Source organism: Polypterus senegalus, chromosome 3, assembly GCF_016835505.1.
Source record: "Polypterus senegalus isolate Bchr_013 chromosome 3, ASM1683550v1, whole genome shotgun sequence".
NCBI lineage: Eukaryota > Metazoa > Chordata > Cladistia > Polypteriformes > Polypteridae > Polypterus > Polypterus senegalus.
This window is the reverse complement of record NC_053156.1, coordinates 45,486,046-45,503,431: the sequence shown is the minus strand read 5'-3', so window position 1 is coordinate 45,503,431 and position 17,386 is coordinate 45,486,046. Positions and strand designations below refer to the sequence as shown.

Here is a 17,386-nt window from a genome sequence, read left to right as displayed (position 1 = left end):
TTTGCACTCATAAAACGTTCAAAGTATCACAGCAAAACATGACAAAAATCCAGAAATAAAAAACTGAAAACAAAACCATATTATAACACTTTGTTCATTACTTTTTTGGCACATTTGGATTTATTCAAACAATTTAATCTTTTTCAATGATCAAGAAGCTCATTCTTAGGACAATCTAAGATGTCTTTAATTTTTAGGTTATGAAAGTTCTCTCTCTGGTCTTACTATAGACCAGGGTGCTAATCGTCGATCGCGATCGACCAGTAGATCGGAAAGGTAGTGCAGGTACATCGTGTTGCATTCAAATTTTTTTAAATGTTAATCTATCATATTTCCTCCCTATGGCATTTGCCACTTGATTGACATGCAGTGTGACCAGTCTGAGATTTCTTTTCTTCTAACACACTGGTCATACCGAACACACGATCAAACACATGAGCTACTGCAAAACTCCGGCTATCTAAGTGATCTAGTTAGCCTTACAATTTATATCAATATATTGGCAAGATTGTTGAAAAAAGGTTTTGTAGAAATAAATATCAAGGCTGTCGAGTAATGTTTTTGCAGACATGAGTCCAAATCATGACTGCCAATTTATGCTATTGATGTCCTACTTCAGAAGTCCTGGCAGGGACAGGTGGATTCAAGGTCATTGGATCCAGAAGTGACATCAGCAGTCCTCATGCCATCCATCTTCTAGTCTGGGGGTGAAAGGAAAGGAGAGGCAGTAAGTGACAGCACCAACCCTTGACTCGGGGTGAAATTACTGTATAATAAACCCTAAAGTTTTCTCCCATTTGTGCATGTGTCACAATCTCTACAAATTTTGGACCGTAGATTAACATAATATTATGGCTCTGATGAAGAATGATCCAGATATTGAAGTCTTTGTTTCCGCTGTGCAGGCTCTAAAAATGATCATCTGTATAAATGTTAGTTACTTAATTACTTATGAATTACAGTAGGTCATCCCATCAATCAGACTTTATTTTGTACCATGCATTTAGTCAAAGGTACAAGTAGTTTTTACAGTATTCTAGAAGAATCCTCCCAACCCTCAAACCACCTCGACCAACTTGGTGGCCAAAGTGCAGTGCTTGGCAGTAGGAGCCTGTGTTCTGTACAACAGATGCTTACAGGCAGCACTGAGAGAAATCAAGGATGTTTTCTGTGATGCTTGATATATAATATACTCTTGAAACTGTACAGGCACTCTCCAAGGATGCCAATGGATACAAAAGCTCGAGTGTTTATTACACCAGTAAAACACACGATGGAGAGATATCTGAAGGTAAGCACAAAATGCGAAATAGGCAGAAAGATTAGCAAGATTATCATATTACCTTTCAGGGCCCTCATACAGAGTCACACATCGTGTCTTCTTGGTGGAAACGCTTGTCCTCTTGTCCACCGTAAAGCACCTTGCATAGGGCTCACCTAGTCTCACCTGTGCTCAGTGGACTACTGAGAAGGAACAAACTTTAAATGTTACCTGAAGTTACTTTCTGATTGATAATGAGCATTTTTTTTATTATTCTGTTTATTTATTTTTCGCTTGTTCTCCTACTCTAAGGTTTCAGCACATGGAGAATCCATTACTGTATGTATGTTGTGCTTTTGGCTTTGTTTTCATGGGGTTGTTAGTTTCTCACATTTTTCTTTTCTTTGGACATGCCACCATTTTGTTTCCTTGTGAGTGCCACCATTTTGAGACTCAGAGTAGCCTTGTTAGTTCTTGTTAACAACGTCTTTGGTTGCTATCTTGTGAGAACTGGAATTTGTGGCTTGTGACGTTAACATGATGCTGATATAAAGATCAATGTTGTGGACTCTGGTTATCCAAGATTCTATGTAACAAACAGAAAAACTTGAGGGTGCTTTTCGGTTGGGTTTTTTGAATTCTTTTGTTACAAATTTTGATTAGTGTTCAGGGTTTTGGTGCGTGTCTTTTTGATAATGTAAAGTAACGCACTTTTTTGTCTTGTGTGTTGTAGTTGGAAACTTTGCCAGATGTTATGAAACTTTTAAAGATGTTTTACATGCTTAGTTTCTTCACAGCCAGAATCAAAAGGTGTGGGGTGTATATTCTGGAGAATTTCCAAACTGGCTTTATTAGGCCATCCAGCAGACCTGTGGAAGGTGATTTTTTTTTTAAAGTAATATGGTGATTCTCTTGTATTCACTACAGGCATTTAAATAAAATTACACATACAACTACTTACTTCCCCTGAGTTTCCTTACCAAGCAAGTTACTGGCTCCATCATATTCACAAAATGAGATCTTTAAAGCGAATATAATTTTACACATATAAAAAAGAATGAAAACACTTTTAATGATTCTAATGGGCACTATGAATACATAGCTAAGTCCCATGGGTTTTTCAAGTCTTTGTGTTGTTCTAGTAGCTGGTAATTATCACTAAAAAAAGAATGGACCAGAAGAAGTGATGTATTTGTAAAAAAAAAAAAAAAATTGTAACCCAGAAACACAATATACTATTGTCAAAACCAAAAACACATGTCAGGAATCGTAGCTGAAGAAATGGAGCCAAAAGATCTTTAACTAGAAAAGTATATGGAAAAAGGATTTGCTAATAGTTGACGTGAATTATACACAATCTTGGATCAAGATGGGATGTCAGAGTTGACCATTTACTCTATCTTGTGTGCTTTGACCTTTGATTCCACATCCCTTGGCACTGACAAAGCTCACAGGATGGTGGGGTCCATATATTAAACAGAATGGCACCAAAAATGGGGAAAAATAGTTTTAACCACATTAAAATTTTATCAAATTCAAAAAACATCAGCAAATTTGGATTTGCACTCATAAAACGTTCAAAGTATCACAGCAAAACATGACAAAAATCCAGAAATAAAAAACTGAAAACAAAACCATATTATAACACTTTGTTCATTACTTTTTTGGCACATTTGGATTTATTCAAACAATTTAATCTTTTTCAATGATCAAGAAGCTCATTCTTAGGACAATCTAAGATGTCTTTAATTTTTAGGTTATGAAAGTTCTCTCTCTGGTCTTACTATAGACCAGGGGTGCCCAATACGTCGATCGCGATCGACCAGTAGATCGGAAAGGTAGTGCAGGTACATCGTGTTGCATTCAAATTTTTTTTTTAAATGTTAATCTATCATATTTCCTCCCTATGGCATTTGCCACTTGATTGACATGCAGTGTGACCAGTCTGAGATTTCTTTTCTTCTAACACACTGGTCATACCGAACACACGATCAAACACATGAGCTACTGCAAAACTCCGGCTATCTAAGTGATCTAGTTAGCCTTACAATTTATATCAACTAAAGAAGGGATTAAAAAAATATTTGTTGGGATGCAGGGGTGGGTGGGAGGCAGAGGGGTTAGTAGGGTATGGGCTGGATGTGGAATTGGAAGAGATTTTTTTTTTTTCACAATGTCACAATCGAAGTGCGTTTGTCTGATCTATTAATCTATCATTGCTATTTCAAAGAAGGAAAATGTGGAAAGGCACTTTTGAACTGTTCATAAAAAACTACGAAACTGACTTCCTTCCGAAAAGCAATCTGAGAAAGAGAAAGGAGAGGGAACTAAAATCGCAGTTAATCGGACAGCCGTCATTTTTCACTGGGCTGAATTCAAAAGCAAAAGCAGACACACCGAAGCATCGTTCCAGGTGAGTCACTCGATCATTAAGCATAATAAGTCCTTCCAAGAATTGAAATTCCTGCTGAGATTTCGAGACCCCTGGCCAGAGAAAAAGGAGTTTCTCCTTGTCATTAGACATGCAGAATACAAGCAACTTAATAATGATCTGACCAACATGTTGAATGAGCTTAATTTACAGCTGCAAGGAAAAGAGAAAACCATGGTCAATATGATTAGCTCAGTTAATGCTTTCAAAGGAAAAATGCAACATCTGTCCTCAAAGCTTCAGCACCTTGATTTAGGGAACATCCAAAGCCTCACATCAGAGCTGGAGACGCAATGGAAGGCGTGTGCACAACTTGACAGCATACGCTACTCAGAGCAGACTGAAAATTGTCTGTTAGACTTTGACAGACGGTTTCAAGACTCAGCTTTACTTAAGCCAATCACTACATTTAAGTGCTATCCATTTAGGGAAGATGTTGAGGGTGATTCACACGCATCAAAAATTGCAACATTGTTTCACTTAAAACTCCTCTACAGTGGAGGATGAGATTTTGACACTACAGGATGACATTCAGCTGAAGTATGGGGCTCATGGGCAGTTTTGGAACTTACTCACAGAGGAAAAGTACCCAAACATGATGAAATGTGCTACCTCCTTGATTGCATTATTCGGCACTACTTATTTATGCGAGTCAGCCTTTTCCCACATGAAGATTATTAAATCCAAATACTGTATTGACCATAAATGTATTGAATTGTTATTGTGCCATAAGGGTTGTTCAGTTATGTAATGTATAAAGTATACCTAGTAAATATACAGTATATATATATATATATATATATATATATATATATATATATATATATATATATATATAATATATATATATAATTTTTAATGTAGGTTGATCATTTCAACCTGGTCATTTTAAAAGTAGCTCGCAAGCCGAAAAAGTGTGGGCACCCCTGCTATAGACTAATCAAAAGTAGCATAAATCTTAAAAGGGAACCTTCTCAAAAGCTTCAAAAATTATTAATATGTCATTATTTTCATCTATCACTTCTCTTCTCTGTGATTTGTTTGGACATCAGAAGCCCAAAATTCAATGGAATTGTTGAAAGAGCTCTTTTTCAGTACTTTCATTCTAAGACACTCCGAAACTTCCCTTTAATTTGAAGTAGAAGTGGATGTCTCTAGTTTTGGAATTGCTGAAATTCTGTCCACCACTCTACCTTTTATGTAAATTAATTAACTCCACCTAATCAAAATTATCAAGTAAGAAATAAGGAATTACTTAAAGTAAAACTGTACCCTAGAAGAATTGTGCCACTGGCTAGGCAGGGCTAAATTTCCATTTCTCATTTGCACAGATTGTAAGAATTAAATGTGTGGTATTTCAAAACCACTAAAATCACTAAAAGAGTTAATACAGGTGGAATCCCATTGTAACCAAATTCTTGGGACCAAAAAAAAATTTTGTTATAATGGAAGTTATGTTATAACAGATATGAGGAAAATATGTATACTATTGTGACCGGGGATGCCGGTGATTAGTCATCTCGAATGGCAACACCGCAGCTGCTCTGCTGCATCTGGTGAACAGCAAACCAAGGGTAAAGTAATTGGTTGTCCTCTGCAGGACCAGACTTAGCATGTAACATGTTTGTAACAAGATGTTTAGAACGTTAACACCAGGGTTTTACCTGAGCTGTCTCACACTCTCCTGGTCTGCCACAGTGGTGATTCTAAGCCGCTCATGTTCCTATCTTGTGTGCTTGAGCATTAAAGTAACAGCTCCTGTTTGGAATGAAGTCTTGAGACTGTACCTGCCTTCGCTGAACATTAATAAACTACCTGTATTTTTTTTTGGAAACCAAAACTTACCTTCGTGTCTCTCACGCTAATCTGTGACACAACCTTGACAATGCCTGTATAAAAAAAGCACTTCTTAACAAATATTTTATTTGAAAGTGAGACATTAAGTGTCACTTTTTTCAGTATAAACTGAGGCTGTTTCTTACTTTTTTTGTTCATTGCAAATTTCACCTTGGTCACCTGGAGAAGAAGCACGGGCTCATTTGAAGCCTCTGCCTTAAGAGGGGGCATTGTTATGATATAATAGGTTTTTATTTAATTTTACATCCGATTTTACGTTTATTTATCATTGCTTCTGCTATACAATGGTTTTGAAATAAGTAAATTAGTCTTTATGGTTTCTGAAATGTTTTGCTACGCATTTTTGAGTTATCATTTAAAGTTGTGGTGCATGTCTGTTTATAACCACCACAAACCCCCATCCCCCGGTTTTTAGTTTTTGCACAACTTTTCATTTTGAGTTTCATCTCTTCATCCTTTTTTCTATTGCTTTTCATCATTTAGTGGACCGTTTTGCCACCGTTTTTCCAGAACTTGTCCACATTTCCAAAACTCTAATACAGAGTTGAAGGGCATGGCTTCTTTAATGGTTCCACCACATGTTCAACATTATAGCCCTCTACTGCCACCTGATAGTGTGGGGAACATATTGGTGCCCATGGGAGAACTACACTACTTCTCTTTATCTAAGGACTAGCAAAATACCCGCGCTTCGCAGCGGAGAAGTAGTGTGTTAAAGAAGTAAAAGAAAACATTTTGAAAATAACTTAACATTATTGTCAAAGTAATTGTGTTGTGTATTTGGCGCCAGCGTCACAAAGTTGTTTTCGTCTAGCTGCATCAGAAAATGTACCACGACGTCTGACACGCCTCCTTTTTAGTGTTTTCTCACAGCTGGGATTGCTGCTGTTATAATCAGTTTGAGTGTACATATATATATATATATATACATACATATTTACACATACATATACACACATATATATACACATACCTATCTACATCATATATACACACACATACATACATACACACACACAAATTATATATATATGTGTGTGTGTGCATGTATGTATGTGTGTATGTAGATAGTGTGTGTATATATATATATATATATATATATATATATATATATATATATATATATATATATATATATATATATATATATATATATGTATACACACATACATACATACATACACACAGGTATATATATGTGTATATATATATATGTATGTGTCTATATGTGTGTGTATAGCTTTGGTCACTGAGTGCAAGGGAAAAATAATAAAATGTAGTCTACAAGTTATTAAACAGTAAAACATTAACGTTTTAAGAAGTACAGGTACATTGAGCACTACTGGAGTGGTTTCGGGTAAACTACATTTTAAAGACTGTGTAACACAACAGGTAAGTAACTAACAGCAGCTAAAATGTATATGGATCATCTCTCGGTAGTAAATCCCTTTTGAAAGGCGCTACACGACGGCTGTGGTATAGAAATTACATTTTCTATGTGAACGTTCAAATTTCTGCCTCTGGTAATGTGCCTTACCGGCATTACCAGCAATTAAAGAAAATTAGTTTTGTGTCCTCTGCAGTGTTAAGAGAGAAAGGCTTTGGTTTGGGATAAAAGGAAAAAAGGTGTAAAGAAAGGAAAGTTGCCTTTTTTATATAGTGTAGAGAGATGTCTTCGCTGACGATATGAGCGCCTTTTGGGGACAGTCGCGGTGGGTCTTGTGTAGACTGGTGAGACGTTCCTTCCATTAATCGGCTGTGATGGCACTGTCAGTCCTCCACTCCTGTGCGTGTCTTCATAATCTGAGCTGAAGATCTCATAATCGTATACGTGCAAAAGAAAGTGCGAAGCGCCTTAATAGGAGTTTGCCGCGGTCTAGAAAAGGGATCCCGTGTTTGCAGTTGTCTGGGCTATAGCGCAGGGGGAGGATGAAAAAAATTAAAAGTGCTCACTTTGACTTAAGGCAGAAGTGCAGTCAGACCAGCACAGCTATGCGCGCGCGCTGGCTGCTCGACTTTTCAGGGCAGGAGATGCCACTTTTTGCAGACACGTTCACTTGATCAAAAGTCTCCGCGCTCTTTGGAGGTCATTCATATATATATAACTGATCACCCATTGGCCTCGCTCACTGAGTGCAAGGGAAAAAATAAAATGTAGTCTATAAGCTATTAAACAGTAAAACATTAACGTTTTAAGAAGTAAAGATACATTGAGCACCACTGGAGTGGTTTCGGGTAAGGTACATTTTAAAGCCGGTATAACATAACAGGTAAGTAGTACTAACAGCAGCTAAAATGTATATGAATCATCTCTTGGTAGTTGATCCCTTTTGAAAGGCGCTACATAAAGGCTGTGGTATAGAAATTACATTTTCTATGGGAACATCCAAATTTCTGCCTGTGTTAATGAGCCTTACCGGCATTACCAGCAATTAAAAGAAAATCATTTTTGTGTCCTCTGCAGTGTTAAGAGAGAAAGGCTTTGGTTGGGGATAAAAGGAAAAAAGGTGTAAAGAAAGGAAAGTTGCCTTTTTCTTTAATATAGTGTAGAGAGAGGTCTTCGCTGACGATATGAGTGTCGCAGTGGGTCTTGTGTAGACTGAAGAGACGGCCCTGCCATTAAATGTCCGGGATGGCACTGTCGGTCCTCCACTCCTGTGCGTTTCTTCATAATCCGACCTGACGACCACATAAGCGGATACGTGTAAAAGAAAGTGCGAAGCGCCTTAATATTAGTTTGCCGCTGTCTAGAAATGGGATCCCGTGTTTACAGTTGTCTGGGCTATAGCTCATGGGGAGGGTGAAAAAATTTAAAGTGTTTACTTTCACTTAAGGCAGAAGCGCAGTCAGCGTCTGAAAGGCCGGCACAGCTACGCGCGCGCATGCACCGGCTGCCCGACTTTTGTAGTATTTTTGCAGTGCAGGAAACACCACTTTTTGCAGACACGTTCACGTGAGCAAAACTCTCCGCGCTCTTTAGAGGTCTTGCTTTCTCTGCGTACTGCGTTCATAGTCAGTTCACGTGAGCTGCTCGGGGTACATGCATCGAAGCTTCTGAGCTGTGCCTGTGCTATCTCGTGCGATCTCGCAATGTCCACTGCATTATTTAATGTTAGCTAAGACCCGGCACTTAAAAGTTTCTCACTACAGCAATTTTAACTCCGTTACAAAGTGATCCAAAGTCTCGTTTATACCTCGTTTCTTCTCATTAAACTTGTATCTCGCAAATAAAATATTTGGTGTTTTTCTTCAGCGCTCTTTAGGAGCTCTTCCTTCTTTTCTACGTACTGCGGTCACAGTCAGTTCACGTGATTACGTGGGAGGCGTGATGATGTCACACAAAACTCCGCCCCCCACAGCCATCAAGCTCAACTCCATTACAGTATATGGAGAAAAATAGGTTCCAGTTATGACCATTACGCGTAGAATTTCGAAATGAAACCTGCCCAACTTTTGTAAGGAAGCTGTAAGGAATGAGCCTGCCAAATTTCAGCCTTTCACCCACACGGGAAGTTGGAGAATTAGTGATGAGTCAGTGAGTGAGTGAGTGAGTGAATGAGTGAGTGAGTGAGTGAGTGAGTGAGTGAGGGCTTTGCCTTTTATTAGTATAGATACTATACTCCCTGGTGCTGTGCCTTCTTTTGCACTAAAATGACGGCATAACATGTCATTGTAAATGCATGCTGTCTTCTAAGACCTTGCTGGATTTCTTGCCTATCTCAAGCCTATTTTTAATTCAGTACATGTTTATAGATCTGTGCATATATGTTTGGGTAAGAATTTATTTATATATGCAGTGAATTCAGAAAGTATACAGACCCCTTCACCTTTTTCATGTTTTTCTAAGTTGGAGCCTTGTGCTAAAATCATTTAAATTCCTGTATTCCTCATTTAAAGCAACATTCAATATAGGGGATTTCTAAATTTTTGCACTTTTATTAAAAATAAAAAACTGGAATTTCCTATTGATACAAGAACTCACACCCTTTACTCAGTACTTAGCTGAGGAACTTTTGGCAGCAATTCTAGCCTGAGGAATTCTTGGGTATGACACAACAAGCTTCCTACACCTGGATTTGGGAATCTCCTGCTGTACTTTTCTGCAAACCCTCTCAAGCTCTGTAAGGTTTGATGAATACTGTCAGTGGACAGCTATTTTCAGGTCTCTCCAGAAATGTTTCATTGAGACCGAGTCTGGGCTCTGCTTAAGCAAATCAAGGACATTCCCAGAGTTGTCCTTAAGCCACTCCTGTGTTGTCTTTGCTTTGTGCTTAGGGTCATTGACATGTTGAAAAATGAACTTTCAACCTAAGGTCTAAGGCTCAAAACATACTGACATAGGGTTTTATTAAGGATATCTCTGTAGCACCATTCAACTTTCCCTCAATCCTGTCTATTTTCTCAGTCCCTGCTGCTGAAAAACAACTCCACAGCATGATGATGATACCATGCTTCACTAGTGGAATGGCACAGGTGATAAGCAGTGCCTGGTTTCCTCCAGACATTTATCTTGATTTCATTCCTCCAGATATGACACTGGTCTTGGTTTCATCAGACTAGAGACTCTTGTTTCAACTTTTGGCTCCATTTTGCAAATTCCAAGGCAGCTTTCATTTGTCTAGCAACTTTGTTATAATGCCCACACTGGTGGTGTATTGCAGTGATGGTCATCTTTCTGGAAGTTTCTCTCATCTCCACATGAGTTATTTGAAACTCAGCCAGAGTGACCATCAGGTTCTTGATCACCTCCAGGAAGACTCAGTGTTGTTCCAATCTTCTTCTATTTAAAAATTATGAAGGCAACTGTGCTCTTGGGAACCTTCAATGCTAGTTTAGAATTAAGACCAAACAGTTCAATCTTAGATTAATCAGATTAGAGTGTCTCCTTTCTTATAGTCTGAGTCCTGTAGGTGGCTTTCTGCAATCTCTGAGCAGGTGTCATCTGGCCACTCTGTCATTAAACTCTGATTAGTGGAGTGTTGCAGTGGTGGTTGCAAGGTTCTCCAGTCTCCACACAGGATCTCTGGAGCTCAGGGAGAGTGATCATTGCGTTCTTTGACACATCTCCAACCATGGTCTTTCTCCCCTGATTATTCTGTTTGATCAGGCAGTCAGCTCTATAAAGTGGTTGTTTCAAATTTATTCCATTTAAGGATTAGTGAAGCCACTGTTCTTATGGGAAATTTTAATGATACCGACATTTTTGTAGCCTTCCCCAGGTCTGTGCCTCAACACAATCCTCTCTAAGCTGTGTAGGCAATTTCTTCCACCTCATTGTGTGTTTTTTGTTCTGATGCACATCATCAACAGTGAAATCTTATACAGACAGGTGTGGACCTTTCCTAATCGTATACAATCAACTGAATTGACCACAAGTAGAATCCAAACAAGGTGTAGGAACATCTCATTGATGATCAGTAGAGTAGAATTAACCTGAAGTGTCACAACAAAAGCTCTGAATACTTGTGTCAATGGGATATTCCATGTTTTATGTTTAACAAATTTGCAAACAATTCTAAAATCCTTCTTCACTTCATCTTTTTAGGGTATTGAGTGTTGCTTAATGGAGAAAAATTAGTTGAAACAATTTTAATACATGGGTTTAATGTAACAAAATGTGAAAAAATTGGACAGGTCTGTATACTTTATGAATTGTCAATGCATACAAATTAACCTAATAGGTGTATCTTTGTGGATTTGGGAGGAAAAGCAGAGCACCTGGAGGAAAAATCTGTTAGAGGATACAAACTCTAAAAACAGACAACAAGCAAGCGTAGGACTTGAATTTAGGACATCTAAGGCAGCAGTGCCAACTATAGCACCATCCTGTTACTGTATATATAAATATGTACTGATTGATTGTATCTGTATTATGTAAAATATTACACATAAACTCCATAATTTATTAATATGGATTTTCCTTCCAGATGGTGCTGAGTACCACTTCTAGTAATTTGTATTTGACTTTATTACATTTTTTTTTGCAGCTCAGAGACATGCGCCATGAGAATGTCAACCTGTTCCTTGGTTTTTTCCACGACTGTGGCGTGTTTGCTATTGTCACAGAGCACTGCTCTAGAGGCAGTCTGGAAGATCTTATCAGAAACAGCGACATGAAGCTGGACTGGATGTTTAAATCGTCTCTCCTACTTGATCTCATCAAGGTGAAAGTGTATCATTGTTTTTTTTTAAAGATTAAAATTGTTATTCTGTAAGTCAATTTATTTTCCTGTTTTTCATATTTTTCTTCCCCATCACCAATTCATGCATGACATCTTAAAGTGTTGATTAAAACACTTTTTCTAAGCTGCATAGTTATTGCACATCCTACCCTTTTGTTAACTCAACAGTTTCTTACAAAGACCTGGACGTGAAAATTACCTTTGAATTTCTGTCTCACAGGCAATGAGTCGACTTAAGTTTGCTAGGTGATATTGGATACAGCTGAGCATGGATTGGAAACCAATAAATAATTATTTTAGTACTGTTTAGTCTTGTCAGGTGGGAGGCTGAGCTCCAAACTGATCAGACTAAGGCTCACATACACAAGGTAATGTACTGCAATCAATGAGGAACCACAGATCGTGAATTTGTCACCTGACTTATGGAGCAGGACACATTAAGTGCACATTAAAACAGAGTACTGTTACTGTGTAGGTTTTAAATCTGTTCTTTGCACTCCTCCTATATGCATTTCATGACTTGTAAGTTACGGGTATTGTGGCACAAACTGAATGATTCGGATGTGTGCTCTCTGGAGATTTAGCCTCCCTTTTAGGCTTTGTACCTGTCTTAGAGCTACTTCTGCCAGGTTAAGCTCCTGCCACCCATGACTGAGTAACATTAGAACATTAGAACAATTGAGATGAGAAGAGGCAATTCAGCCTATCAAAGCTCACCAGTCCTATTCACTTAATTCTCCCAAAATAACATCAGTTCGAGTTTTGAAGGGCCCTAAAGTCCCACTGTCTATCATACTACTTGGTAGCTTACTCCATGTGTCTGTGTAAGAAAACTTCTTAATGTTTGTGTCAAATTTACAGTCTCAAATCACTGTACTAATTCCCTTCATACTTTTGAACAAAGGCTCAGCTCTTTTAATCTTTCCTCATAATTCAACCCCTGTAGCCCTAGAATCAGCCTAGTCGCTCTTCTCTGGACCTTTTCTAGTGCTGCTATGTCCTTTTTGTAGCCTGGAGACCAAAACTGCACACAGAACTGCAGATGAGGCCTCAGCAGTGTGTTATAAAGGCTGAGCAGAACCTCCTTGGACTTGTACTCTAGGGGATATCAGGACATGGAAATTTCAAACACTTCTCTAACCTTGACTAGAATTATTGCTATCCTTATTCCATTTCACTTTCCAACCAGAATTATTGCATTCAGTTTTTCAAATAACTTTAAATTTGTATAGAAAGAAAGAGGACATACTACACTCCGTAATACTCTCTTTGTCCATTTGATTTATTTTCATACATTCATACATAAATTGGAAGTGAAATATTTTCTTTCTTTATAGCAGGTAATGATTATAAGGATTCAATTAATGAAAAATAATGTGGGATGGTGTTACTGTCTTTATGTTTTATCACTGAGTGCAGAGCTGTGGCATTTAGTCAGTACTGTCCTCTCCATGCTAAATGGCCACTTTTTAAATCATCTGGTTCTTTCTAGTCTGGCCACACATGTTTGTTAAAATGGGTAATAGAGAATCAAGGAATCATTAGTCAAAAGCTGAAAGTCTTATACAAATTGATAAAAATAACTAGTGAGAAGTCAAGCAAAATGACCCCTTTTATTGGCTGACTAAAAAGATTACAATATGCAAGCTTTTGAGGCAACTCAGGCCCCTTCTTCATTAAATCTTGCCTGAGTTGCCTCAAAAGCTTGCATATTGTAATCTTTTTAGTCAGCCAATAAAAGGGGTCATTTTGCTTGACTTCTCACTACATTCATAATGGCTAACATAACACAACATCCTAGTACTATAAAAATAACTATAAATTGCAGACATGCGCCAACTTACAGCTCCATTTGGCATCAGCCATTTGTCAAACTGACCATATGTCAGTCACAAAGTTTACAGGTCATTGCAATTGAGGGTCTTTGAGTGTGGTGTGGGTCACTGATATGAATACTTTAACTGCTGGTACGAAGCAACACAAACCGATATTCTCGATGCTACCTCTGCACCTCCACCACCACTTCTCTCAATGCATCTACAGTATGTAGAGAATACCATGCTATGGCTGGCAGCCCTGCTGAAATGCCATGATTAAAAAAAGGCATGTAACCTTTATGGCCTCTAGTGGCTGGTTTTGGTAGTTTCTAGAAGATTGTTACCCTATTGATTTCCTATGGCCGTCCTTAAGTATGAACGGCCTCAGCTCGGTCAGCCATAAATCGCCACATGTACTTATCTTGCCTACAACCTAGGAGACCAAAAGTAACAAGTGCATGTGATTTGTCTGAGTGTTAGGTTGTTTGAACTGTAGAGTCATATCACATTGTAGATTCAGGAAGACTGGGAAATAAACACTCAAGCTACAGTCCCTCCTGGTAATAAGGGCAGGGGCAAAGTACTATTTGTAGACCACTATTAATGGTGGGCTAGTATATTTTTTATTACTCAATGTAAAATAAAGAGAATGCACTAAAAGTAATTTTAATTATGGAATTCTAACATTTGTACGTATTACTCTGTACACTTCAAAACCAAATATTAAGTTTACCATTAACTATGTTCTTTACATCTGTTCAGGCAATGAAGTATCTGCACCATCGTGAGCTGATTCATGGCCGATTGAAGTCCCGCAACTGCGTGGTGGATGGCCGCTTTGTCCTGAAAGTTACTGATTATGGATATAATGAAATCCTTGAATGCCAGAAGTTGCCTCATTTAGAGCCAAGTCCTGAAGGTAGGAACCTCTTAAGTAACAGTAGTCAAGCATTTATCCGCTAGTCAGTTTGGTTTTTTAAGGAAGCATTGATGGGAAGGCAGAGAAGAGCTACTGCAGACACATCAACCAGAGGTTTTCATTTTTCACAACATTAAGGACATCTGCAACAAAGACCACAATGAGCATGAAGAATGACCCAATTCTCAAATCAGCACCTAGTTATTCAGTCTTCTTAGAGATCATTTGGCATTACTAAAGGGAAACCAGTCAGGCAAATTAGAATTCATATTTAGATGTTCAGTTACCAACTTAAGGCAATAAATAACATACAATGTAAATATTCATTAGAGCATCAGTAAGAAATGAAAGTTGACTGCATGGGATGCTGGCTAAAATTGAACACATGCGACAGACTGACAACTGACTAAGCTAGGTTCTTCATGTAAAATAAGAATTAGGGAATTCTACATAAGAGCAAAGGAAAATATTAGTCTGTAAACAGACAACATGCACAGGGACCACTTGACACACCAAGCACTTTAATGTAGAGAACATCAAGTCTGAGCACAGGGTAACTGAGACACGTGAGAGAACTGCTGTTAATGGTGACTACAAAGTCCATCTTTATTAATAAATCTTTAGGGTTTTCAGCTAAGTGTGTTTCAGGAAGGTGCAACTGTTAAGTTATATGAACAGAGAGAAAGTGTTTCTTGGGAGTAAATGCGAACATTAATTTTATTTTAATTTTTTTTCATTTTTATTACTATTTAATTTAATATTGTGTCTTTGTATCAGTATACTGCTGCTGGATTATGTGAATTTCCCCTTGGGATTAATAAAGTATCTATCTATCTATCTATCTATCTATCTATCTATCTATCTATCTATCTATTTACTTTAATTAATATAAGACTCAGTCCTGAATGGTGAGCAAATCATTTTCAGTCTTTGGAGTGTGTTTTGTTATTTGCAGATTGGACTATGATAATCTGTAAAAGAAAAAAATCAATGGCAAATGGTTTCTGACAAATACCAGCAACATTATGTTCAGAATATTACAATTAGTCACTAATACATTTTTTGAATTGAATAAATCTGACTTGTGACCTATACTATTCATGAAATAGTTATGAATATTATGAAAGAATAGAGTTTATAGGTAAACTGTTACCACTTTAATATCTGAATGTTCCACCACAACCGAGTAAAATGTTTGTTGTTAAACTGTGTACAAAGTTGAAATGAAAGAATTGTGTGTATTATTTATAGTAAAGTTGGGCTATGGGCAATGGGCTAAAACTGGGCGGTCTCATGGTCTGGAATCTCTACAGATTCTATTTTTTCTCCAGCCATCTGGAGTTTTTCCTGTCCCCCCTGGCCATTGAACCTTACTCTTATTCGATGTTAATTAATGTTGATTTATTTTGTTTTCTTATTGTGTCTTTTATTTTTCTATTCTTTATTATGTAAAGCACTTTGAGCTACTGTTTGTATGAAAATGTGCTATATAAATAAATGTTGTTTATGTTTATGTTGTTGTAAAGTTGGCAATGGCATGTAATTTACAGGGTGGCATACTGGTTAGTGCTGCTCCCTCACAGCTCCAGGACTGAATCCCAGTCACTGTCTATGATTAATTTGCACATTCTTCCTGTGTCATTGTGAGTTTTACTCAGACATTCAGACTTCCTCTAACATTACTGAAACGTGTGTTTAGTTAACTGACATGACTAATCTGGCTTGCTGATCGTGAGTATGATTATTGTGTGCATTATTGTGCCTTTGTTTGACTGATTCCTGCCTTGTGCTTGATACTGTGAGTGTAAACTTCAGTTTCAAATGACCTTGAGGTTGGAGTGAGAGGGTCAGAAGCCAGAAGTGATGGTTGGATATAATTTACAGGTCAGTCAAGCCTGAACTACCACTACATATATATCTCTCTATTATATAAAAACATCCTGCGACGAAACGAGACTTTTTGGAAGATTTTTTCAAGTCCCATGAGTTGAGACCTTGGCCATGAGATTTTTTCAAGTCACGCCGTCCTCTCAACCGTTTTCAAACACACACACAGTAATCTAACCTCTCATTCATGTTAATGCTTTTGACAGACACAGTTTTTGCTCTCTCAGCTCTTATAAATTTTAGCGTTTTCCTCACTTTAAGTTCCCAATTAAAGAAGACATATTATGTCCAGATCTTATTGAAGAATTTCATCACGAAGAGTTATCAACAGAAAAAATGACTACACAGACAATCCTAGCACTGAGAAACGATGAAGTCAAACAAATTAATGCCAAAAATGATCGGTTACACGGCAAATTGGTTAAATGCGTATCAATACACTATGCTGAAACAGTTGGTGGTGATTTTGTGGAATCTTGTGGAAGATGAATAAAAAACTTACAATATCCTGAAGAATATTTACAACCGTTAACACCGTCCGGTCTTCCACCGCACGAATTACTGTAGAAAGAAGGATGTATCCAAAAAAGGTAATGTAGTAAATCTTCAACAAAAGAGATCTTGATATGCCATTCATATTAAAACATTAACAGTTTCCCATTAGAATAGATTGTGCAAAGAAAATTAACAAATCTCAGAGCCAAACAATCAAAAAAGCCATTTTATGTAATAGAGAGAAAGAAACACAATTCAATCATGGGCAGTTATATGTTGCGTTGTCACAATGAAAGTCCAAACACAGAATCAAAATTCAATGCAGCATTGATGAAAATTTGATTCACAAAATTGTTTTTACTGAAGTTTTACAGTAAAAGTGTAAGTTTAAAAAGTATTTGCTTGTTAATTTCAAAGCCAAACAAAACAAAATCGTATTACGCAACAAATAACTTTAACACAACATGAAACAATTTACTTTCAAATTATTACATTTTACCCTTTTTTACTATGGTTTATTACTCACTGTAATGTAAA

General features: G+C 37.4%; 1 protein-coding gene across 1 annotated transcript in view; it reads left to right on the top strand.

Annotated features, from left to right (window-relative positions):
• LOC120526471 (retinal guanylyl cyclase 2-like) overlaps window positions 1-17,386 on the top strand; it is a 100,062-nt gene that overhangs the window by 24,923 nt on the left and 57,753 nt on the right. Inside the window, exons 8-9 of the mRNA XM_039749637.1 lie at window positions 11,537-11,713; window positions 14,311-14,467. Coding sequence (XP_039605571.1) covers window positions 11,537-11,713; window positions 14,311-14,467 — 334 coding nt within the window. The remainder of the gene's footprint in view (window positions 1-11,536; window positions 11,714-14,310; window positions 14,468-17,386) is intronic.